The sequence below is a fragment of the Habropoda laboriosa genome, unplaced genomic scaffold, assembly GCF_001263275.1.
Source record: "Habropoda laboriosa isolate 0110345459 unplaced genomic scaffold, ASM126327v1 scaffold57, whole genome shotgun sequence".
In the NCBI taxonomy this organism is placed as follows: domain Eukaryota; kingdom Metazoa; phylum Arthropoda; class Insecta; order Hymenoptera; family Apidae; genus Habropoda; species Habropoda laboriosa.
This window is the reverse complement of record NW_017100229.1, coordinates 2,165,053-2,191,621: the sequence shown is the minus strand read 5'-3', so window position 1 is coordinate 2,191,621 and position 26,569 is coordinate 2,165,053. Positions and strand designations below refer to the sequence as shown.

The 26,569-nt window shown below is 47.6% G+C and overlaps 1 protein-coding gene across 1 annotated transcript in view; it reads right to left on the bottom strand.

Annotated features, from left to right (window-relative positions):
- The window catches only part of LOC108571434 (transmembrane protein 132E), a 66,345-nt gene that overhangs the window by 5,222 nt on the left and 34,554 nt on the right, over positions 1–26,569 (bottom strand). The window contains exons 2-5 of the mRNA XM_017933477.1: positions 14,235–15,336; positions 7,616–7,759; positions 3,887–4,139; positions 64–218 (exon numbers count right to left, since the gene is read on the bottom strand). Of these exons, the coding sequence (XP_017788966.1) occupies positions 64–218; positions 3,887–4,139; positions 7,616–7,759; positions 14,235–15,336 (1,654 nt within the window). The remainder of the gene's footprint in view (positions 1–63; positions 219–3,886; positions 4,140–7,615; positions 7,760–14,234; positions 15,337–26,569) is intronic.

The window sequence follows — 26,569 nt, the reverse complement described above, 5'->3', positions numbered from 1 at the left end:
TACGGCAAGTTGGAACCTCTGTTAGAAAAATTCCACCGACACAGTCCGCGTGCATATAAACCTGTATTACGTACCTTGAGCACGCTCTCGTCCTCAGAGTGACAAGAGGATTGCAGCGTGACGTCGGCCACGGTTCCCGCCTGGCTCACGATAAAGACCTTCATCCCCTGGGACACTTGCCGGCCCGTCAACACCGCGGTGTTCACCACCTCCCAGTTCTGCCACGCAAATGAACTCGATTAAAGCGTCGCCTTTGCCTGCTACCTCGTTAAAGCGTTCTCCAACTCCATTTAGGAAGTCTCGCCCGATTTACGAGGGGGGTTAGTCGGAGGCGGGCAGGCGTGGAGGAGAGGAGTCTCACGATCCGGCTTTCCAGCTTTTGTTTGCTCCCGGGGGCTGTCAGAAAAGTTTCGCGAATGCCCAACCACACGGACTCAGAGTCGAGGGAAACGCTTTTAAAGGGCCTCTCTCTCTCCGACAAGGGCCCAGCCAACGAATCCATCTATGTCGTCACAACTATTTCGTATTGTGTACACCGATGCGTGGACACACACAGAGACACGTATGGAAGTTATTCTACGCGTATAGTCTATAGTTTATATCGTAGTTGTTTGTGTGTATATACGTAGTTTGGAAGGGGACGACGAGGGAGAGTCCGGTGCACGAGAAGCCATTTTCAAGTTGGCTTCCGTACAGTCTGCCCTTTGGAAGGAACATCAAACGACTCGGATATTGCAGCGAGGGAATTTAAATCTCTGACCCCGGACCACCTACACACCCGCTTATCTATCCCTCGTGTACGTACGTGTGCACACAGCTATCTATACACGTACACATGTACACGTGTGTGTATATATATATCTGGTGTGCTCTGGCTCTCTTCTGGCCTCTGGCTGGCATCGATGAGCTCGATCTTAGCGCGCGCAGAAAAAAAAACCACCCCGGCATTGAGTACGTTCCACGAGCGGCAGACTTTTCACTCCCATCCCTCCCTACTCTCCCCTTCGTCCACCTGAAATATTCCCTCCGGCCATCATTCGATATTCTTTGGACTGGAGACGTCGAGTGTATGGGCGTTTTTCCCTCGTTTCACTGTGCTTTTCTGCGGGGGAAAATTCGTCTGAAATTTATTTACACGAAATTCATCTCTATCCCCGGATGCTCTTGGTATACGCTGACTTTTCACAACCAACGTACAGTTTATCTGTATCGTAAGATCGTTCAAGTCCTATTTAGACAGTGGAAACATGCCTAGGAGGATGCTAATTAAGGTATTTAACGATCGAATTCCGATCGTCTGGCTTTTGTTCCATCGAAACCCATTCAACCTATTCTTCCTGCCAGGCTTGTGTTCCACGAAGATCGCGAGTGCACGTGCAACTGCAGAGAGGGGAACTGCGTTAAAACAAACATCGAACGCAACACGGAACCCCAAGAGCAGCTGCCTCTAGCCACGAAGAGAATCGAAGTTCGTAGAAATTCCAAGTGGGAGTATCGGGCTTCGAACTAGGGAAGTTTATCGGGAATCTCTGATCTACTTAGCCTGGTTCCGCTACTCGGTTGTGTACGAGATTTAGGTATGCATTATCGAGGGCTGCTCCTCGTCAAAGGGCTCGAGCGAACCAGCCTAAGTGGACGAGAGAATGCATTCTCTCGCTCTATCCCCACAGTCAGGCCATGTTTCTTATCCTCTTGGCCTAAATGTTTGTACCGAGAGAGGTGCACCAACCCTACACTAAAATATTTCCTTCTTCTCGTTGATTAAACGAGATTAAAAACTTCCCCATTCCACCCTGTCAGGCGGAGGCAACGGCAATTAGAGTACGGATAATCAAGAAGCGGCGGGCTTCCGACGACTCGGCCTGCTGCTGCGATGCTTTCAAAGGAATATGTAAGCGAATTAACGAAGTAATTAATCAATTAAGCAGCTCGCGCGAGTCTTCTGCTGATTGTCGTGTACACAGCCGTTCGCCATCGTGCTCGAAGGAGGGGCTTGACCGATTTCGCGTCGTTTAAGAGTCTAAGCTCTCTAACGAAAGTCATTTACCTTAGAAAATATGAAATAAAATTGGATACCTGTGATCCTGTTTCAGAAGTAGTAACTGTAGTATAGCGAATCTTCCTCTTTTTTTTCGGTATAATTAGTAGTTAATGTGATATACACAGGGCAATTAAGTACCATTACGGTGGTTCATGAGTACTTGCTGGGAAATTGAGTTAAAACGAAAAACAAGCACCCGTTATGATCTACAGCGTGTCCTTAATTGCGCGAACTATGGAAATTAAACGTTCGTCACGATTAACAAAAATAGCAGCGTTGTAAAACTGAAAGAACGAATTTTCTTCGGGGAGAATAGATCTCTCTTCACGCGATCAGATAAAGAAGCAGCGAAGGTAAAATGAGAACGAGGATAAAAATTTCAGATCGATCGAGATAAAGGCTAAAAAAAAATTCAGTTTCGAGATACTTTCGTTCGAAAAAATTCCATTTTCTTAATTCAAGAAAGCAGTGTGTCCCCGCAAGAACGTCCTGGGTGAAACCAAGACTGAAATCAATTAAACCCCCTGTGTCCTAAGCTTACGAAATCCCGGTGAAAGAAGCCCGAGCATCGAATAAATTTCCAGGAATGTCGTATCACCGTTGAATAAAAAGTGTTCGCCGACGTGGCGAGCTTTATCTTTGGGAAAAGGAAAAACGACACGGTGTAACCCTTTTGCTGCCCGTCGCCTTAACGGCGCTGTCTCTTTTTCCACCGTCGCGAAGGAAAACCAACCCTCTGGTTCCGTTATTAGTTTATCAACGACAAAGGGGAACGCGAACTTGCGGTTAAATCAGTGGGAAAGTTGGCAGTTTCGTTTACCACGGCATCAGGAGCAACGTGTTATCCTTCGACGCACCCTTGTAACCTTATTTCCCCGAGAAGGGAAGCCCTATCGAAGCGCTATAGTTTGGCGAAAAGGAGAGGATCGGTCGCGAGGCCATACACCACGTACTTACTTGGCTCGTATCGATCGGCACTTTTGCCGCCGGTTATCGGCCAACTTACCGGATTCTTTTTCAAGAGATTTCCAGGAGAAGGGGATAGAGGAGGGCGGACGAGCTTCAGGGGATATCACGAAGGAGCTGGTTCCTCAAGTGGCGATATTGGTTAGAACTATAACAACCTTCTTGCTTCTATTTTTCGTTATCTATGCCGGAATTCCCGATGCACACGTTCCAGACGCAGTTGGCGCGAATGAAAATCGTCGGACACGTAACAGACACCCCTTTCCATCGGAGAATGTCCCCGAGCAAGTATTTGGAATTGCATCGAGAAGTACCCCTTTATCGCGTCTCTGACCGCGTGTATCGAATCGCGAACGTAACTTCCGGATGTTTTCGTTATCGGGAGAACGGAAAGTGGCTTTTATACGAGTGCTCGTGTGTAGTACGTTTGGTTCTAATCTACTTATATCTCAGAATATACAGCCGCTCGTAGATATTTATCCGAGCGGTATCTACAGTCTCGTGTGGATGATAAAAAAGAGATTAACAAGAATTCCTTTGAAACTATAGCAAGTGCAGCCCTCGAGCGACACACACGCCTAGTACACACGATCCTCACGAAATTTCTCTGTAATTAATACGTTCGCCTCTGCGCGTGGCACATAGTTAATAGGCTTCCCGGCGGACACATCAGCACAGGGTGCATCCTGATTCAAAATCACCGGCTTAAAATTTCATCCCCTCGAAATGGAGGGAGTAGCCTGGTTTTTCTCAGGTCGGAGTGCTCAAACGCGTTGACGTAAAAGCGTCTACGCGAAGTCCTCTCGTTATCGTAATCTTCATTATCGCGGCGTTATCGAAAGGAAAACGTTAGAAAGGCAAACCACGGAGAGTGCTTACCTTGGAAATAGGCAGCACCGCCTGTATATCGTCCTTCTGTATCTCGAGGCGGACCTGAAGCTTCCGCCTCTCTGCGTGATGTCGCTGCTGCAATTTCTGCTGCAGATGATCCATCCCATTTAGCTGAGAGCCGTTGTCCTCTTTGCCCTCGTATGCGTAACGCACGCTCCACACGATTCTACCACCGTCCCAGTTACCCTCCAATCCCTCCTCGCTCGCCTCCAACAGCATCGTCAGGATCTCCTCCGCCGATCTGGAAATGACGAGACGCGTTTCGAGTGACGGGATAGTGATTGTTGCCCGGTGAATAATCGCCGGATCGACGGGATTCGTTGCGATGGCGCCTACACGTCCCAATTCCGACGCAAAACGAGAACGTCTACACGGCCTCGAAGCGGGCCAACTATTTACAGAGCCGATTCCTTTCGAGATTAGGGGCGTGGTGGACGGATTCCTCCGTCGAACTTGGCGAGATTCTCGAGGAATAGCGTGAATTTTCACCTGCCTACCTCTGCAGAAATTACATTCTTCTGTCAATTTTATTTAACCTGTTGGTGGGTTAAAAAAAATTGTTGGAAACGAAACTCGGTAATGTTGAAGCAAGGGTAAGAATGGACGTGAAAGAGAAACGTCGAAGGCTTCGTCCTAGAGAAAGGAACCTGGAGCAACGTTACAGCGTCATCGTGCAGGAGGTTAACGAGGATTTCGAACAACTAGCCGAGGGTATTTCTAGTTACATGTGTCCGTAACGCGTGTACGTAACACGAGGCGCAACACGTCGGGTTGGAAAATCGCGAGAACGTTCCCGGAGCCACGTCGAATACGCATTAACGACCCTTCCGTCTGTGGAACAGACGGTTATTACCGGAGGATTTACGAGTCGGAATAACCGTGTTCCCTCGCCAGTTTTACCGAATTGAAGAGCAGAACGTCTGTAGATCTTTGCGAGTTCAAGGATTACGAAATCGTGCAGGAGACTTCTCACCTCTCTCTCTCTTCCTGTGTGTGTCTCCACGGGAATTTCGATATTTGTGCAACGAAACCGTTTTTCCTCCACACTTGAATTAAACACCCGTAGTTTCCAACTAATATCGTTCTACGGATATAATTCTATTTCTACAATTTTTTGTTTCACGTTACAGCCGCCTGTAACAAAGAAGCGCCGAGGGAGACGAATTTTTTTGTAATATTAGAATAATTTTCGTGCAGAAAAATTCAGCGGCTCGACGGTAGTTGGAAGGCTGCGCATATATTTACAAAGGGAAAATCTCCGATATTACGTTCGCAGGCAAACACTCAGCCCTGGGAGAGAATCGCGAGACCATAGAGAAAAAGGAGGAGCGTGAACGAAATTAAAGAGAAAACTCAGGCCTGTGATTTATCGGGTGTTTTTCAAAGCAAAGGGAATCGAAATTAGAACGGCCGAAGGCAATACCTGGAACGGCTTGGATCGAAAATGGAACTGGTTCAAAGAGGAGTAACAAGGAAGGCGTGGAATAAAATTAGCGGAAAGACGGTGTGAACGGAAGAAGAATCGACGGGGAGATGGAACGATAGCAACGTCTCTAAAAGCAGCGTTTTATTGAGAGCATAGGTCTCGACATGGCGTGTTTAGCAAGTTGCCAACACGATCGATGATCTAAGACCACGGCGAGTAAACTACTGATTTCACGGAAACGGCGAACACGTAGGAGAAAAAAGTTCGGGTGAAGGGGATAATAGAAATCAAAGCGGAGCATCAGCTGGGTTAGCGACGATAACGACGTCAAATATACAGCGATACTCGCTAACTTTTACTTTTTCTTTTGGACCACGAACGAACGAACGTTTCATGTTTCGACATCACGGCCCCGATAAAATCTTTCTCCAATTCTCTCGCCAGCTCGACCATTCCCCCCTTCTTTTCGTCGCTGGTTCGTTTATGGTGTCGTTTGCATACTTCCGAAACCTCTTACCTCTCGAGAATAATCTTCTTAAACAGTTCACTCTATCCGCTTGGTTTCATACGTTCGAAAAATTGCTCGAAAACGAGAGCAGAGCAAGAGGAGAAAATGTACTGCTCTTTATATTAAAAAATTATTCGACAGAGAAATTGTACACGAGATATTGAATTTAATTGTCGAGCATTTCGATTAAATACCAATTCGAGCAATTTCTTACGTGGAAAATAGTACATATACTATCAAGGGAACGAGGAGCCAATCTATCACAGCTCCGAGTCACATCTACGAGAAACACACAAACAAGATCCAATATCGCAATATACTCATTCTACGTTCTATGATAATCCAATAACAGATTAATCTCGGATCCATCGCAGCATCCGAGTCCCCATGAGTACCACTGGCTTTTCCAATACGTCAGCTCTTCGATCGCGAGTTTATCAGGCGGCCGGCTGTTCTGCTATATAAGAACCGCGAGCAGACGAGCCGACAAGTTCGATATCGCGAATCGACCGGTGAATTATCTCATTGAGAGCACGACATGCGTTCCTCTGCGTTAATAATCCTTCTTTCTTCCGCCGTGCTGGCCACGGTGGTCTTCGTCGGTGCTCATCCTCTCGTTGGGGCAGCGATTCAGCAACTCGCCGCGAAGGATGTGAACGTGACTCTGACGAAGCCTGCACCGGACTCCGCCAGTCAGGAATCCGTGTTCAGTTTCGAGGAACATGATGGAGTAAGAGAGATGACGGGAGAGATCTTGCACGACGAGGAGATGTCGAAAGAGGAAGAAAAGGTAGCTCTTGCGAGGTTCGAGCGATCTGCCAAGAAGAAACACGACGATGACGACGATAGTAGTAGTAGTAGTAGTAGCAGCAGCAGCAGTAGCAGCAGCAGTAGTAGCAGCAGCAGCAGTAGCTCTTCCAGTGACAACGATAATGGTAAGAAGAAGTCGAAGAAGGACAATTGCGACGATAGCGACTCTTCGTCCTCCAGTGACGACGACGACGACGACGACGATTGCAAGAAGAAGAAGAAGAAGGATTGCGACGACAGCGATAGTGACGATAGTGACGACGATGATTGCAAGAAGAATAAGAAAGAAGTCGACAGCGATGATGACAAGGGTGCGAAAAAATGCAGAAGAAGGAAGTATAGAAATGTCGATGTGCAGAACGATAATCTGGTAAAAGAAGAAGGCGATCCTCGTACTCCACTTGGGAATAAGGAAGACAAGGAAAAAGTACGTAACGTCGATCAAAAGAAGAAACCTATATTCGAACCATGGTCTTAGTACGACTCTTAAATCATAGGTAAAGAAGTACTTACGCGATAGAATGATAAAATCACTCGCCTATCTAACACTTTAATTATGTCAAATATAGCAAGCTTTTTGTCGACAGCGCACATTCTAATCTACTGCGTATTACTTTTATGGATAGTGCAAATTACGTGAAATCTTCGAGAATATAATAAATTTTACGACCTACAGATTATTTCGTTGTAAATTCGACAATGTGTCGCGTCATTTGTATCAATCTTTTCCTGTAAACACCTAGCCTCTTATACTCTTTCGCGTGTGTATCGCTTCGATTCCGTTCCTCTTTTCGTTAGATTGCCGTAATAAAATTCGAGTACACGTGTCTCACTGTGTATTTTCCTTCTCTGTTTCGGCCTTCAGCTAGTCATCCGCGTTCTTAGAACACGTCACGTAGGAATTTTCGTGGCGGTACACGCCGCGACGGAGGTAGATAATAAAAGCCCTCTCGCAAAATTGTGACGTACTTACGCTCTTGGTACTCGCGAAGCGTTCTCCTTTCGCCTCGCGGTGAACGTAGCGACCGTGTTCTTCTCCTTTATCTTGCTCTCGACTATCCAGTCCGGATTGCTCGACGACGCGTCCAAGATCTTCACGCCGGACTTCACCCTGGCCCTGTAACCATCAATTTGCGTTCCTTATTAGTCACTTTTTCATCGAAAACTTCTTGTCACACTTCGAAATTCAAGGCTGCGTTTCCTCTCTACTACCAACTCTATCTCTGATATTCCGCGATGAAAGAAATTCCAGAATTATTACTTTTATCATATTAGACGGTAGAATAGGCTGGTACCTCGTTCACGCTGTCTGTTCGCGGATCAAAGACGATGCATTATTCAGAGTGGCACAGTTGACGAGTTGATCCCATCGGTTAGAACGGAATTTCGCGAGGCAAACAAACGGTCGGCTGGAAATCGTTCCAAAAACGACAAGGTAAACGTACGCGTTCGCCTCCTCGAAATCGTAAAAAAAAAAAAAAAAAAAGAACGAGGCTAGATGAAAAGAAAGGGAGAGATCGAGGCGTCAAGGGGAAGGAAATGAAGGCTTCGAACGCGGAAAGACAGGCAAGCAGCGAGGAGCGAGTTCAAGGGTGAAATAATTCTCTGGAGCTACTTTTTTTTATTTTTTATTTTCCAATAACCGTGGGCGCAGCAGCTCTCCGAGCGATCGATGCACCGCTACGGCAATTATCGGCTCAACTCCTCGGAATAATGCGACCGACCGGGCACGCTCGTCAACTTTTCCAGCCCCTCGGTTCTTTCAATTATCCTTGCCAGGCTGCAAACGAAGCGTCGCCTTCTTCGTGCGTACCTATCGGATTTCCGTTCGATCGCGTCGCCGCGAGCGACTGGACGGAACATGGCACAGTTTCCAGCATCAGCCTTTTGCTTCCCGTTACAATAACGTCCTCCACTACCGGTTACCATCTAGATATTCCGCGAAAATTGGTCACTCTGCCGTGCATGCACTACCCTGTACTTTCTTCCTTATCGTAGTCGTTACATCAACACTTTTCCCTTTTTCCAATTCGCCCTTTACCACTCTTGCATCTTCCATTAAATTTAATTGCTACTAATGCAAAGTACATACAGCTGCTAATGCAAAAGTTTGTGAAATTTTTCCAAAGTTTTTCTATTAAACGGAAAATCCTGTTAGACGTATATAGCCAACGTATTGTTGAAATAGATCACTATACACTGCACGCAGATAGAAAAGGATACGGGCACGATTCTACCCCGCCTTATCCTCTCGATTACAAAGTACCGGATTGGAAATTGAATTTCCTCGAGCAGGATGAAATATGACCGTCGAAGGTGGCTATTCACGTGCCGGGCAGAGGCTTCGTTTAGACAAATCGTTCACCTCCAACGGGAACCTATATATCGACCTTCCTTTTTTTTTTTTTTTCAATTTTTTCTGTTTTACACAGAGCGACGTCGATCATCCACTCGACGTGCCGTTCGAAGCGCGAGTACCTCGCAATAACACTCGCTAGCGAAATCCGCGCGCTTCTATTTGTGTTTGAAAAATATTTTTCGCTCGTCCGATTCGATTACGGGTCGAGGGCCATCCTGACGCAAAAGCGCGAGCATGACGCGATAACAAAGACGCGTGGAGCTCGAGCCGCCCAACGAATATTGACAATAAAGGAGAAAATCGGAGGAAATTGGAATTTGCGAAAAATTAATCAAAGGGATTCGGAATCGTGTATACACCGCACGAAAATTTCATTTTTCCTGTACCCTACGATATTCCATACGTGTACCAACGACACCCTATATATGTACATTCACCCGGATTCCGCTGACATCCGGGATTCGTTCATCTAGCAGTCGCCGCGTCGCGGTTTGCTGCGCAAGATTGCAATTTAAACGATCGACGCGGAGGATCCTACCGCGACGCGCAATATCGAGACGTTAATAATGAGAAATCTACGCGGCGCATCGGAAGCGGCGTAATTAAAACGTCCCGAAAACGTGGATTAACGCGACCGCGCCAGCGAACCGGCCCGCTAATGCGTTTTAATTAGAGGAGCGACACGTTACGCGCGAATCGCGTGCGCCGCTGATCCTTTTGGACACGACAAAAAAAAAATGAATCCCCGTCGCAATTAAACGCGACCACGGGGAGTCAAAGGGACACGTGCGACATGGATCACCATGGGGTATTTTTAGCGAATTCGCTACTCGAGGATTAAGCAGTACAACATTGGTAAAGCCCTCCTGTGAACGACGAACGATAATTGACAAAAGGTTAAATTAAAAGAATTTTACGTCTGATTATATATTCACGGGGACGTCACCAACGGATAGACGAGGTTTTCCCGATGAAAACGAGCTCTAACACAATAGGATATCATACGGACTACCTTTTCACGTAGATCCGAGAATCAAAGAACACCCGGTATAAGATATTCGGCGGAAAATGGACAGAATTGGGTCGTGTTTGGGCTCATTTTCATCGGAAAAACTTCGCTTGTTCGTTGGTAATTAGAAAAATGAATCTCTGTCGCAATTAAACGCATCCACGAGATCTGGAAGGAACGTGAAACGGGAATAATCGACGAGGTAACCGGTATTTTTAGCCGACATATCGACGCAGACGACGAAGGACAGGAAAATAAAGTTTCCGGTCTGGTGACACGCTCGAAATTCAAAGACAAGCATCGAAACGAAGTTTAAAGAAGATCTTGGGAGGCGAGACGATCGGTAGGTATAGCTCTCCGTGACGCAACGAAAAAACCTCCTCGTCGTTCGTCGCCACTCGAAAGGACATTTGCTCGGCGTCGCGACGCCGGCTCGCCTACGCTTACCCTCTCCGCCACTCTCTGGAGTCTTTGCTCTCAAGAATTCACGCTCCAGTTACGTGACCGGGTCACGGGGTCGGCGTTACGGGGAAGTTACGATACTCGAGGATGGCTGCCGTCTATCCGACGCCACTACCACGATAGATATCTACGCGCTCCTCTCCTCTCGAGCTGGTTCATGCCGAGCTGCTAATCGAACAGCATCTACCATAGCTCGTAGCTCGTTCGCGGAGGCTTTGCTTGGACGATACGAGGCTTCGATAGCAGGCGCCAGTGATAGAAACGACGCGACGAGTAATCATCGACTATTGGATAGCGTTGCATGAGTTATGCTAATCTACGCTAGCACCGTAACGTAGGAACAACCTTCTCGCTGTTACGCCCGTGTAAAAGTTACTCTTCAGACCGGTTCGGAGTATTTTCAACGAAAACGGAAATGCAACGTACGGAGACAAAATATCCCAGGGAAATTCTACAGGATTTCTCTCGTTTTCCGTGTACGGCGAAAATGCACCACGGCTACATTTTCAACATTTGTTCTACGTCGTTATTCTCCGCTTTGGGGTCAGGTAATATCCTCGTTCTTTTTTCTCCCCCCGCCCTCCTCCTGGTGCTGGTTGCACGCGAGCGGAACCGTAATTGGAACGAATCATTTTTCCGGCGTTCGCTCTAATGCTCCCGTTTTTACCCCTTTACGTTCGTACATTTTTCGGGGGCCAGGAGAGAGGAAAACGGCGACGGTGTGCGTTGGGAAAAGTGGCAAGGCAACGAACGAAATCGATAGCCGCCGCGGACCTGGTGTGCGCGACACGGACAATCGGTCGCGTGAATTATCGAGAGACCATCTCTCCCCGGTGCAAATAGAATCCAGCAACGGTCCAACGGGGAGGAAGCGAAGGGAGGGGGAGCGGCAAAACGGCCGTTAATTCGATGGACGATGCAAAACAAGCGGTAGATTCGATTTGCGGGCCCGTCGACCGAGTAAGTCTTCCGCTTCGGCCTCGTTCTCGTTCGCCTGGCGGACAAATAGCGCGCAGCAACGGAACAGCGCTGTTCGAAACGACGAAAAAGAGAGAGAAAGATCGATAGAGGAGTTAAGGCTAGTCAAGGGGAGTAGAGAGTCTTTTTTCAAATCGAATTACACCTGGTCGAGGCCGATTATCCACGACAAACGAACCCCCATGACCCAACCGAGCTAATTAAGTTAAACTCCCGGGTTACGGACAAATTAGGGTTACGAAAGGTTTGCGGGAACGCGGCGGCGTTTAGCCGCGATATTCACGCGCCAACGAAAAGGCCAGCCACCCCCTAGGTAGAAGGAAGGGTAAACGCTGGTCGACACGGGGAGAGACAAGAATTGAAAAGAACCGCGGAGACAAAAGGGAACGCTAAACGCGCATAGCTTGTTCCTGCTTGGAAAAGCTGCTGCTGCCTATACCCTTACTTAGTAAGTAGGTCTATCGTTGTCCGACAACTGAATGTTTCAACAGACAAAGTGGCTAGCGACCATTTCACTTCTCACTTTTACCGTGTCAGCGTAACGTAAGTTCGTAAACGGTGTACCTACATTCATATATAGTAAGAGCGGCGGTGAAAGAAACGCGTACGAATGAAAATTGTATACATCGATATTATCACACGGTCTCGAGTGCATTCCGTGGACGTAATTACAAGTTGAAACGAAGTTATTTCCGCGGGGCCATCGAGTGGCATTTCCATACAAATCGGCGACGTGCAAAGCGGCCGGTATCGGGCCGATCTCTCCAAGCTTTCCGGATCCGCGTTGACGAACGACCGGTGTCGGCCACCGACCACAATTTATTCAATGACTGCCACTAGCCCTCGATCGATCCATCGAAACGAAACGGCGTGGCGTCCTGGTCGATTGCGTAACTGGTCCGCCGCGAGGAATGCTCGCTCGATTAAGCTGCAACGTGTCACCGATAATGCGCCCGATAATTATGATCGAAACGGAGAAACGTACGGTGGGAGGGGTAACTGGGGGGGCTAACGTAGGACCCTATCGGGGGATTTTCGAAATAAAAGCAACCCGGTGGATATTGGTAGATATCGGAGTCGGAAACGTCTAGCCGGGAGCGAGCTAGCGTAGAGATTATAAGTATAAAATTCCTGGCTGACGCGCGGAGCTCGATACCCGTGCAAAATAAAACGCGGATTCCTCGAGAAAGTGTCGAGGCCACTGTGTAGTATATATAAAGTAACTCGACGTTTTTCCTGATAACACTCGAGGATACGGTGCGGGAAAAAATTCCTCTATCTACGGCACAGGGCATAGAGCAAACTTATCCTCTAATCGAATTCCTAAGCGAGTTGCGATCACGATTTCTCGTTAGGAGACAGGCTAACCCTGTTTTAGAGTTTAGTACAAACCGTTTCGCAGAAAGTAGTTTCTTTTCGGCGGTATTCTTCGATAGGATCTTTCCATTCTTACCGATTACACCGTGGGAACGAAAAAATAACCAGGAAGGAATTAATTCGATTTGCCCAATGGAGAGGTGAATTTTCAACAGGATTTCTATCTCTGTTTCCCTCCTTATCAGCGGTTTATTATGTAAGCATTTCGCTTACTCTCGAGCCGGTGGAATTAAAAAAGTGTACGATTCGAGAGAGAAAAAGCATTTCGAAAGTTGTAACAAGAATATCGATGTTGTTTCTTTCTTTTTTTTTCCGTATACTCGAACACAAACAACGGATCAACGATCCGGCTGACCCGTGGACTTAGCATTTTTCAGCGAGCACAGACTCGATAGCAATTATCAAGGAACGATGTCAACTCGGGGAAAAGGAGGTCACGGTGAAATTGTTGCAAGTTGTCGCAGGAGGAGGCTGATTGCTGCGCTGGTTACGTGGCAACAGTCGCGAGAGGAGCTGGGAACTGCTCGAGAGTTTACTAACAATGGGGAAAAGGTTGTAACTTTTACGCGGGTGCTTGACAATTCATCCAATTAGGAAATTTTTCCTGCCCCTGTGCGTCCCAGTTTTTCGCAGGACTTCATCCCCACCCGTCCCTTCGGCTGCATTAAAACAGTTACCTCTCGAGGACGTTTTCGCGACGTGGAAAAAAGGAAGAAAATAGGGAGCAAAGGAGGGAAGAGGAGGGAGGATGAGGGACCGTGGCAAAGTGAATTTCTCGCGAGTCTTTGCCGCATTTCGTCGCGTGTTTTCCGCCGGTTGCGTGTATTAACAAAAAACCGGGAGGGAGGAAAGTTGGCAAGTGTGTTCCCAGCGATGACTCCCTGTCTTGAGAAAGACCGGCAAACATTTGACTCCGGGTGCAATTTCATGGGCTACGTTGTCTGGCAAGTTTCGCCGCACCACGCTTCCGCGAAAGTGCTTCGTCTTTTTCGTAATTACTTTTCCAACGGCTCGTAACTACGTGGAAAAAGGAGCGCAACGAATTCGAGCAACGAGTCTCTCTTTCTCTGAAAGATCCCGCCGCTTCCTCTCCACCGTTATCGTTAATTCGCTATTACGTAACTGGCTTCCCTCGCCGCGAGATTCCACCGTTTTAACCCCTTAACGGTGTATTAACAGCGACCAAGTGTTATGCAAAAATTCTGCATTTTTCTTACGTTTGAAATTGCTAATAATTTTTCTATCTCTCGTTACATTTCTTCGAAATATCGTGAAACTGTAATCGCGTGAAAAGCGTCGAATTATTTTTCCTCGAGTACATCGTCCCGGTATAAAATTATCTCAGGCTAGATAAATCTGACCTCGGTCGCAATACGCGAGGATTAAAAAGAAAGAATAATCTCTCACCTGAGATAAACAGCGATAACAAGCGGTGGCCTCTCCTGCCTGGAATCGACCGCTTTGGACGGATGCAGGAACGCAGGAACGTGGAGTCTGGACCTGGGATAAAGGGGACCATGAGGCACTAACAGAGTGAGGGAATCATCGGCCTTGAGCTCCTTGTAATCGGCCCGGTTCGGCGCGAGGGGCACCTGACCGAGCGGCGTGACGGGTTGAATCTGAACTCTCGGTCTACAGAAGCCAGCCCAGTTGTCCTGCAAGCCAGCCTCCTCTGTTCGTGGCTCGAGTACGGAATAAGCGACCTGCACGAGCCTGGGCAGAGTCTTGGCGACCTTGACCCGGCCAGAGGCGTCCGGAGGAGGTAACGGTGCCCACCAATCGGCAGGTATGGTGATCTGAGCGAGGCAAACACCGTTTTCACCGTCGGGACTGCAGGCTGCAGTTAAAGCGGTGGCAGAAGACGAGGATGAGGAATTCAAGGAGGACGAAGATGAAGACGACGAGGAGGAAGAAGAGGAGGAGGAGGAGGAGTAGATTCTGCCGTTGTTTCTACTGGCTATGCTCCTCGACGGAGAGGCGAGGCTCGCGTGCAGGACCACGCAAACCCTCTGATGCCTGGCCAACAGCAACTGACGCCTTCCGCCTGCTTCGCTTCCGGCATGAAAGAGCACTCTTAGCACTGGAGAGTCACGCGGCACGCTATTTCCGACCAGATGAGCAGACATGTCCAGGTGACGCGCACCGAGTTCCTGCGCGTCCAGAATCGTCGCTGCAGTCAGGTTTCGCCTCGTTTCCGGTCCCGGTAACGCGTCCAGCGGGTCTGGAACTATATAACGGGCTGGCACGGTCTGTTTCGTGCTAAATGGCCCATAGGTCGCTCGAACGGACACCGGCTCACTCGTCTGAAAGACCGTGAATTTGTCTATCGAGAGGACAGAGCCTGGAGGCGGTGATGGAACGCCTGTGTTCAAGCTTGGCGAGGATCCTGCGGGCGGAGATATCGCTGGAATCGAGTCACCTCTCGGTGGGTAATACGGTCGCGGGATGTGTTTCAGGAAGAAGCCGCCGTCTTTGTTCTCGAAATGAACCTCCACCGAGGCTGCCACGTCTGAAATAAGAAAATTAGTTTGGTTAGCCAACGAAGAATTACGTTCGTGGAGAGGGAGGAAGGAAGGGAGGGAGGGAGGGAGAAGAAAGAAAGAAACGCGAAGAAATAGAAAAGTCATCGGGAATAATAGTAAATCTCTCTGTCAATGAAATTCGATCTCCATTCTTAATTATCTTTAACCTATTCCCCTTTTACCGGGGAGCGTGCGAGAACGCATCGAATATTCATCGTTTCCCAGTCTACCCTCCGGCTTTCATTAAAATCTCCGCATAACACTTTCACGTGTTCACCGCGTATCTGGTTGAAATTAACACGTTACTCGTGTTTTCCTTAACATCCTAATAAATCCAGAAGAATACCTACGGCTTCTCGTTTCTATTACAAACGGGTCATTTTCGGGATTTATAGACCGTGTTAAAATTAACATAGAAATGAACAGGACGGGGCCGTTGCTCCCCTGTTCTGGACCGCGTCGAGTTTAGAAGAAGACTCGATTTGCCAAGTTCTCCATGGGACGGCAGGGTCCGGCTTATTACACGAGGGAGCCTGTCGTGTTCTCCGGCTGGAAGTTCGAGTGGAAAGTCGTGTCGAAATATCAACGATTTCCCCGATACGACGTTATTTTCCCCGGACTGGTTCGATAAATCGAAGAATTCGTTTCACTGGCTGATCGAGAGTCACGGGACCGTTTCGATAAAGCATAGTTCGGGAATTTTCCCCGGCTGAAACAAAGTTCGTGTACTTATGCGCGTTCGAAAGTCCACACAGGTAAACGGAGAAGTTGTAAATCGAGGCGTGGCGTGGCGTGGCGCGGTGTGGCGCGGCTGCGCTCGATCCGGACATAAATTTCCGGGGAAATCCTCCACTAAGCGCCAGCTGCCCGCACACCCTCTCTCTCCTCTAAAGTGGAGTAATTTCCCCCTTTTTTTCTCTTCCTTTTACTCTTACCACCCTTCACATTCGTCTCAAGAGCTATGCGCGTAAAGAGAATTCGTTTAACTCTCGCACCCTCGATGTATATTTTCTTTTCTATCTGGATGGACCAAGGGATTGTTTAAGATCGAGCTTTTCTCTTTAGAGTTTATGGTTTTTATTGAACGACAAGGTACAATATGAATTTAATCGAAGATAGGAATCGACGTGGTCCACGAAGTTCATCGCAATTTCATTTGTACGGAGGCACGTTGAACCACTGGTACCTCTTCGGTTGGCTCTCGTCCAGCTCGTACTCCAAACAACGTTTAGGGTAGCTGTCGGGGATCGTTAGAAAGTCCTCTTTAAATTGACTTAAGCTAGAACGCTGGAGGAATCATCGTTAGATAAATGGCGATCGATGATTCTACCCTGCGCCAAACGTTCGCGAATTACGTCTACTTAGAGCGATAGGAGAAAGAATTTTCATTTTCCCATCTTCTACACGTTCGATGTACAAGCCTCTTTAATTACACTTACGTGGTGGCTCGTTTGCAACGCACGATTGGATAATCCTCCCTGAAGCACTTCGTGTCTAGAACGTTGAAGTAGAAGAATCCTACGCTTCCATTGGCACCGTCTTCCGAACGTCTCAGACAGTCGAAGAACTTCTCGTCGCAGGAACAGTGTAACCTGTTCGAGAAATTCCCAATTCCTTTCCAACCACAGTATTTCCACGTCGCGTTTCCCTTGTTCAACCAAATGTACAACGTTTCGTCCTCGTTCCCTCACGCAGTGCTTATCGAAACGTTTACAATTAACCCTTTGACTACGAAAGCATGTATACACCCACAGGAAGTTGTGCATTTGCAAAAGGCACACACGTACGTACACGTGTACGGCCGGTGAATTTGATTCGTTTCTTATTAAACTGACATAATACCGTCGAATATTACACAGATACAGTTACAAATTAAAAGAGACAGAGAATTGAATGGAAAAATGAAACGTTAGAAAGAAACGCTGTTCCTTTTGAAACGTAGTATAGATAAGGGGTTAAAGCAAATACTCGAAGCGAGGAGACGATATACACAGCCACTGTAACAAGCTAGCCTATAGAGCACGAATTCACCAGGGCAACGCGAACCTCCGATCTTGACTCCAGCTCCACTCGCGTTCAATATCCACCGCGAGAGTGATTCATGCCAGGTAGCAGCCGGCCAGAAGGCACGCCTACAACTCGCGTTACGCCTAATCGCGGGTAATTTCTCACCGAACGCTGGACACTCGTCGAAGAAAAATTCTCGACGTGGGCGTACACACGCGAACTCTGCATTACGATCGTTAACGTCTACTTCCATTCCAAACACGCTCCTCTCAGCTTGAACAATAATAAAAATTGAACGTTTGCGTTCAACCACCTAACCGTTGTCGTTGCGTCAGTCCGTTGAAAACCACCACAGCCATACGAGGAACTAATTTAAAACGGCCATGTGCCTGGGAGAGAAGATGGTGGAAAAGAAAGTTCTCGTACGGTTGGGTAGAGCCTCGAGGCGAACCTTAAAGGGAACTTCTAAGAGCACTAAGAGAGGAAATACGCGAGAAAAGAAACGAAGTTGCGAAAAGAAGTGAACCTGGTGTAGAAGGTAGGATTAGTCAGGCCATGGTTGCTCTGTCCGGCCTCGATTACGTCTCCGCACATATCGTGTTCCCGGCAGCACGCGTCCGTTTCCATAAATCTCCCCAGGTCGTCCGGACTCGTTGCCACGTTACCGCTTCCGCACCATTTCGTCCCTGCCGGAAGGAAGCTTAAGAGAACCGGGGGAACCTCGTAACGAACAGCCTATGCGTCACCCACCCCGATACCGATCTTTTATGCTTTTATCCTGCCTATTCCCTTTTGCATCCTCGAGAATCAACGGATTTCGCGTTCCTTCTTCGTCTTCTTCTTCCTCCCTCCCTCCTTACCTGGGAATATCAGGTTCAGTCTCTGGCCCGGTGTCTCTTGGACGTCGTTGCTCCCGACTCCATTGTCGTCTCTATAGTAAATCACCCATGCGTGAACGGAGACGTCGAGAAAGAGGTAGACAGCGAGGACAGACGATCTCAGGATGTACATGGCGCAGAGCAGCCAGCCAGCCGGCGGTGGTAGGCAGAAAAGAAGGTAGAGAAGACGAGGAGAAGCCTAAGAGCGTGTGGAGACGGCAGCCTCTTTGGGAAAACGTCGAGGAGGCTAGGCGAAAAGCGGTTCCTTCAGGCGATGTTCAGGGAATGAAAGCACACTTTGCTGGTTCCGTTGGCTTATATCAAAGGCTCTAACCCGTTTCGACCCAGTTTCGCTGCGTCTAATCGTGGGAATTACGATAATCGCGCGACGAAAATTCCAAGTGCGGTAAAAAAAACGAGTCCGGAAACGCGTGGTTGATGCGTCGAATCCGGGATGATTCCACGAGGCACTGCCGGAATCCGGAATGGGCTCGGGACGCGCATAAATTTCTCGACTGGCCGGCGTAATTTATGCGCCGAGTTGAAAGGTAAATATAGCGGGCGTGCTTGTTGGTTAATAACTTTTCGTCGAGTGAAATAAAACGTGTGTTTTTCGTGCTTTATGGCTGGTCGACACGCGTACGCTATTGGGAGCGTGTGCGTTCCAATTGTTTTATTCTCCCTGGAATACCGATAACGGTATAAAGAAAAAAAGTACATAGAAATTAAAGGTTATTACATTTCTACTCCAACTAGATCGAACATAGATAGGTTTAAGAGTAATGACAAATAGACGCATTCCAGCAACACGTGTCCCTTTCTGTATCGCGTTCCGCGACAGAAGAAACCCAACAACGTTAGATCACGATCCGCCACGATACGGTTTTTGTCAGAGCTACATCGGGAACAGATAAAATCGCGACATCCGGGGCTATCGATCGCGCTCAATTCGCGACGGTATTGTCATGGGGGTCCTCGAGATCCGGACAAAGAAAGTGCCTGATATTTCGCGGGCCAACCATCCCCTCCTGGCGACGAGCACAGTCTGCCAGCCACACAGCCACAGAGGTAATGCGATTTTCTGAAACCGGTGGACCGATTCCCTCCACTCGAAAACGCGTCTCCAACCGACCCTCCTCTATCTCCAGTTTCATTCTTTTCAGAAACTCCTCGAAAGGATCTGCCGGCGGAGGCGTCGGGACGCGCTCCACCTCGCGAACTGGCTCCAGACACTCGCAGATACCGTGGAGAATAGTTTCGAGTCCAATAGGTTCGTAGTCGTCCATCGGTTCGAATATAGCCTCCTTCTCGCTCTCTTCTCCGCCGTAATACGAGAACGAGTCGTCGTCTTTGTACAGGTCGGAATTTTTGTCCATGAAATGGAAATCAGAAATGGTGGTTTGATGTGACTCTACATCTGAGTCGACTTTACGATCTCGATCAGGTTGATCTTGACTCTCCTCGATCCTCGGCCGATGGTCTTCCAACTGAACGAAACGTCGAATCTCTTATGAAAGAGGTGAAATTACCGGTTATCCAAGCCTCAAGGTAAACGCAACTCCTCCCCGGTTGGAAAAGCGATTCGGAGATTACCGTTTACACTCTGTACCGGTGGGAAAAATCGTAACGTTTAACGAGCGATGAGCAAACAGCAAACTCGTTCCCCGGGTGAAATTGAAGTGACGTGGTTTTCCGACATTCCTACGTCCACGTTCGTTAAACCACGGTATAATTAACCTGGCTTTCATCGGGGAGCCTTGCATTTTTTACACTCAGCCATCGTCGATACGTTTCAACGAACCTCGTACTTTCCATGCTCTTCCATCGATCGATCCTTAATCTCCTCCCGTTGGGCGGAGTGCGCTAGCTGCTCGCGGAGCTCTTCGTCAACCTCTGAATGCCTGGTGTCAATACGGCGATCCTGTAGAACCCGTAAGGGCTCGGCAGATCGACTTTCTTGCGGAGTAAGCTGGCAAACATCCGCAGAGCCGGCGGTATCTTCTTCCTGATGTGGGTTCGATTAAAAATGACATGTTTATCCGGAGGTGGGGGGGCGAGAGCGACGGAAGAGAGGAGAAACAGGAGCAAAGGCATTAATTTCCCGGGCATCGTTCGTCACCCTCCGCAGATTCGATCGATTTTGACAGAGTTGACGGAACGATCGTCGCGTGGAAAACCGGGTCTCGAGGGGTAAAATATGCTACAATCGAAACGGCGTTCTGTAAATTTGCGCAGCGCTCTCGCGCTTTTGCCCGTTCACCTCCGGGTAAAACGCGTGGAAACAGCGCGTTCGACGCATCAAGTAATTATTCCCCCAGCTTCCAACCCCTCCACAGAGACACACAAACGCACGCACACGCCCTTTCGATTGCGCACCATTCCCATTTGCATCTGTGTGTTATTAACGAAATTATATTTGGTCGTCAACGGGAAAAAGCACTCGATGCACACGGTTTGCTGTCTACCTCTTCCCTTCCATTATCCGCGCACGGACCGCCGAAACATCAGTTGCCATTTCTGAACGAGTTCAGTGGTCACGCACAGTCAATAATCAGTACGTTTTCGGGGGGGAGAAATCACTTTTGGGAAAATACAGCTGAAGAGAAGCAAAAAGGGTCTACCTCTTCCTCGATGACAGACGACAGAGAGTACAGTTTCGAGTAGGACGTACTGGTTTCTTCGGTAGAGATGGACGCTACGGTCGGTCGAAAAAGTTCCTTGGTTATCTCCTCCATTATCAGACAGTCACACGTGCCGCTGCAATCGAGCTCCGCCAGATATTCGTACAAACGTAGAAAGGTCCGCAGAGGTATCATCGCAGACCCGCCTTCCGGTTCCTCCGTCAGCAATTCGCACACGTATATCATCGTTTCGAATAGATTCTGCAGAAGGGGGAGTCACAAAGGAGCGGGAGGGAAGGAGGGAGTGAATCGCGGCGAATTGCAGCGGGCAACAATGGCGGTGATTAATTTAATTCAACTGGTAACGATGATTCATCGATTCGCATTAAAGTCCCTGAATTAAACACATCCCGGAGGAACGTTCCGTCCGGTAGCATTTATGTACCTATACCTTCGACTCGCAGTACTGACCATTACCGCGGTAATGACCCTAGGACAGTACATTAGAAGTGAAAAAATATGCTTGACGAAGTTTCGTTCGCGTTATCTCGGTTAAGAAGCGAAACCGTCGAGTTAAAGAAAAGATCGATAGGAAAAGGCCAACTTTCAACGATCAAATATTTCTTTTCTATACACATGCTCACGGATCAGACGCTGGTGCTGTGTGTTTTGAACTAATAAACGAGCTGTCCTCGATCCCTGTATCTCGATACACTTACGCGATAAAAAAAGAATACAATCACGGTCCGAAAGGGAGTAGCGAATCGATTAACGACGACTAGTCTAAAAATATCGCCGGTAGGACGTGATAAAGATCACGATCGAGGAGGTGGGCTTTATAGGCTCGCCTCTATTTTCGGTATTTCACACGAGAACGTCGCGAGGGAGCTGCTATTTTCAGGCCAGACGGCTTACCTTGCCCAGGAATCCGCAAGCCATCGCGAGGAATTTGTAAAAGTGCAACTCTCTCTCCGTCAAGCATTTCCCGAGCATCAGGATCCGGAACAGGCTTGTTTCTGGCAGAGCGATGCCCTGCCACCTTTCCAGCATACTTTTCACCGGGATCGCCTCCACGTGACCGAACACGTTCAAAAGGGTCCTCAAGTAGCCTGGCGTGATACCTGTCGGGTGACTGAAGGGAGGATACTCCAATCTTTCCTAGGAAAATACGCAAGACCATATATGGCTGACGATTTACGGTTTCAGTCTTGTTCGTTCCTTAGGTCATGGACGATATTCGTCGCTTACTGGCGTCAGATTAATGTGATTTAGCGCAAAGTAACGACGAGTAGCTATAGGTAAAAGGCGTGGGTTCATAGGCCCATGAAGGATCGCGTGTGAATCTGTAGTATTACAGAAATAAACCACGACGGATCGAAGCTGAAATGTTTCCTTCGACCTTCGCAGGTTAATAACCATTAAGGAGTTATCTCCAGCTACGTAAGCTTGTGAATTTTTGCTGGAGAAGTTCGAGGAAAAATTAAAAGGAACTTTTTCTCTACTGAGAGATATAGGTATTGGCTAGATGACCCTAAATTTTCTTTGAAAAATATTGACAATTATCTTTTGTAATAAATCGCGCTTGATAGATAGAGGACTTGTTTTATATAACCACCTTTAACGCGAACAATTTTTTGCGGTATCGATCTGAATTTTTTAGGCTACACTCTCGAACCGTCGAACTTTATTTCCAATTATTTGTTTATCGCTCTAGCAGAGTGTGAACGTTGAAAACAACGAACAGAAAGGGAGACTAAAATCTGGATATAGAAGCGCGCGTATAAAAATAGGTATCGCCAACAATGTCTCGGCCAGAACGTAATCCTTCGGGTATTGTATCGGGTCACGGACGGCTGTTTTATGTCGAGGTTACACAAAAATCCTGGGAGAGTGGCTAGGAAAATAGGAGAATCCGATAGTTCAAGGCTCGGATCCCGTCGTTCGATTCTATTCGCGTCCGGTCACGGACGTCGTCCATAATGTATCAACGTTAGGAGAGAAAAATCCCGATAGAGTGGTGGGGATCTAGCGATAAATGAGCCCGATCGAACGAATTAATTTATAGCGATCGGTTCGATTAACCGAGTTAATCGATTTCCTCTAGTTTGGACCATTAACCGGACCGTTTGCGGTCGAATCTTTCAAGCCAGTTGCCCAATGGTACGCCCGGGAGAGGATGGGAATTGATTGCGTCCGGCTGTGAAATTCTTAATTGCCTCCAGAAAACCTCGACGTGACTTTTCCCCGATTCAACCCTCCCAAATTAATAAACTTTCGTTTCATCCTTGACGTTCGTAAAGATAAGACCAAGGATCTTAAAGTCTCCGAAAGACATTGTTAAATTAGAGAATAGTTGATATACGTAGTCGCTGAAAAGAAGAGTCACTAGGTAAACTAAAATGCCGTTGACCCGTCTGAAATAATTAGAATTTAACCACTGAATTGATTTACTTATGTATCCGCTTAATTGCGCGGCACGAACACGGACAGGGTGAAATATATATATATATAAAGTACAATGGAAGCAATAGAAGAGATTACGCTTAACGACACCACTCGGAAAGAGACCCACAGATGGAAGAGACTTTAATCAACGCTTTGTAAGATAATAGGGACGCGGAAGGGACACGTCAGCGATACTTAGACCACGAAGGAAACAAACCGACGAGATTGAGGCGAATTTTCCGCGCGCCTCTCTATTTCCATTTCCCTCGATCATCCCCCCTGCATTCTCTTCTCCACGAGAATTTTACCCTTAATGTCCCTCTTTGAAGAAAGAAGACTGGAGAAAATCATGAACAGGGCCGAGGATTTACTTTCACGGGTGGAACATCTCCGCTTGCGAGTGCTCGGAAATAAGCGCTGGTCCATTGTAGAAGATCGTACGGTTGCGTACGAATGGCGGCCTTCGCGTATAACTTCAAAATATGAGGGAACGAGGGCGGAATTTTGATCTGTTCGACGCAGTAAATGTCCTTGTCCATGATGAACGACATTTTTCACGAGAACAGAGAGAATAATCGACGAGCAACTATTCGATATCTCGTGGTCTCGAGCAATCGTCGGGCTGATGAAGGAATTTCAAGCGAGTCTTGGGCGAACCTGTTAATTCCAGACGCGCTTTGATCTTCGCTGTGAAAGAGCGGCCGTTTTTTGTTCCGTTTCACGCCGGATTGAATCGTTTTCGAGAGACCGGCGTGGCGGCGCATCAATGCCTTTGAAACGTGTTTCCACGGGGACCTTTCTGCTTTCCAACTTCACGCCGGAAGCGTATTTAGATTATGTAAAAATGTGGATACTTCCTCGAGCAGGGGTAAATTAAACGTGCGCGAGCTCGCTTCCTAGAACTCGGTTCCTCGGGATTTTTCTTTGCACCGAGAACGGTGTTTGTCGCGTTTCACTATCTACTTTATCTCTAACTATCTCTTTCTTCGATACCCGATATCCGAGGAAAATCGCGATACCTACGGCGTATTTATTATTTACTCATCCGCTAGAAAAATATCTTGGACGGGAGGAAGCCATCGGGAGGGCAAATATTGGGACACGAGTTGATCCGGATGAGGAATGAGGTATTTACCTTTTATCCACTTTAATTTACCGCGGTCTCATAATATCGAGTATCGTCGATACACCGTTGCATCCGTTTCTAATTCTCCGAATGAAAACCGAATCTTTGTCTTATTACAAAAATTGTCAATTTCCACGAGTAGAAGAGGCTTTTTTCCGACGATATTCTGCTTGAACGGCTCGAAGAAAAATGGAGAAACAGCCGTAAAGAAAGTCACACGCGATACCTTTGCCTTCCATACGTTTGTTCCCCGTGGGAAAAGTGAGAATTGAGCTTGTCAAAAAGAATCGTCGCCGGAAACCGGGTAAATCGACAGAGAAGAAGAAAGAGTCGCAGCCCTGAGGGCTCCGATTGATTCCGTGCCCTTTGTCTCCGTTATTAGGCCGTCGTTATCGCGACGCGTGCCTGTCTGCATTCTCCTCGTTGCACTTGCACGGATCTTCCGTCGGATGCATAATGAATCGACTGCATTCACGTTAGAGAGGAGGGTTGCCGTCCCCTGCAGCCTGCATTTTCTCTCCTCTTTCGTCCTCCTCCGCCGCCTCGTCGAGGCCACGCGAGGTCCCCACCGCTTTCGTTGTCCTTCTCCCACCATCCCAAGCACAACGGCTACTCTCCGGCGTAATGGCCGGGAATAGTTTCCAATCGATCGATCGGGGGATGAGTGCTCTTCAGCCCGCGCGGCGTCGAGCACGGAAAAAGGACACCTCTACACGCGAACGAATCCATCTAGGAACCTGCGCGACGGTAGGTACCAAGCCTGGGCCAGTTCAATGGGATATATATGTACCTACCTACAGATGGACGTCGTTCCTTCATTTTATCCGCATGAATATCGAAAGCTGGTTCAAATGCGACCGGAAGCAATTCCAGTGTCCCAGGAGAATGGCCTTGGCATCCTGACTATCAGAGACCAATAGGGACGGTACCGAGTATCCGCTGAATGCCCCCGGAATCGGGCAAATAATCAGCCTTCGTCAAACCTATCGATATTGCCCTTTAGCTCCATGCTTTCATCTGGATTTATCAAGATCCACCCTCTCGTCGATGCTTCATCTGCCACGTGATTCGTCCTACCTTATCTCACAGTAGTGATGTACGGATATTCTTCGTTGTTCTTACCACGATAAAACGCGAAATTCTTGAATTTTTCCTCTCCCTCTTGCCTATCGCTATTTGGGGAAATGAAAAAAAAATCGATATTTGAATATCTTTTCCCACGGTTCAAAGATCTCTCGACATATTCTCGTAAATGTCACCCATATCCTGGCGGTAAAACGAATGTAACTTTTCGTTGAAAAAGGAACCGTGCGGCTGCCAATTTTATTGCAACTCCAACGGTTGCCGCTTCCTTCGCTGAAAGTTCGTTCCTGTTCATGATTTCTCGCCACCCCGGCTACGGGTTCATGGTGCAATAAAAATACGGGGAATTTGTCGAACGGCCAACTCTACGAGCCACGGCTGCAGGACACGTGTTGATTTTTAGGCATTCCAGGCATTCAACCGGAATCAACGCCCGTTGCGCGTCGGAAATGCCGCGGACATTCTGCACGATCCAACGCACTTCCGCAGAGAGTGACGTGTATGTACATAGAGGAGAGGTCTGCGTGGAATAATGAAAGAACCAAGGGAATAATTGATGATCGAAATGCTCGTGGAAGGAGCATCGGGAGAGGTACGAATTGATCATCATAGAAGGAAGTTTTAATTAAAAAATGTTCGGCGGTGATCATCAAAGTACAGTATATTCTCCACAAGTGCCAGACCGCAAGGAAGCTAAACCTGACACTCGTAGAGTCAGGGATTACGTTTTCGAACATCCCGCCCGCCTTTGTATTATAGTTTGCCGAACGTAGGCAAGGACAGCGAATAAAAGATAAGCATGAAACGTGAATTGAGGCAACCAAGCGATTTAAATATCAACCTTTTTAATTTTACGTTTTTTTATCCCCAAATTTTTCTTAACATATTGATGAGATTTTTCTGATGAAAATGATATCAAACACGACATAATTTGAACAACATTTACTTATTAACAGAAAAATCTCACCAACATGTTAAAAAAAGTAAAAAAAGTAAAATTAAAGAAATTATATTTTTCTATTATGATTTGTCGAGTCGTGAAATCTCGTAAAGGAAACCG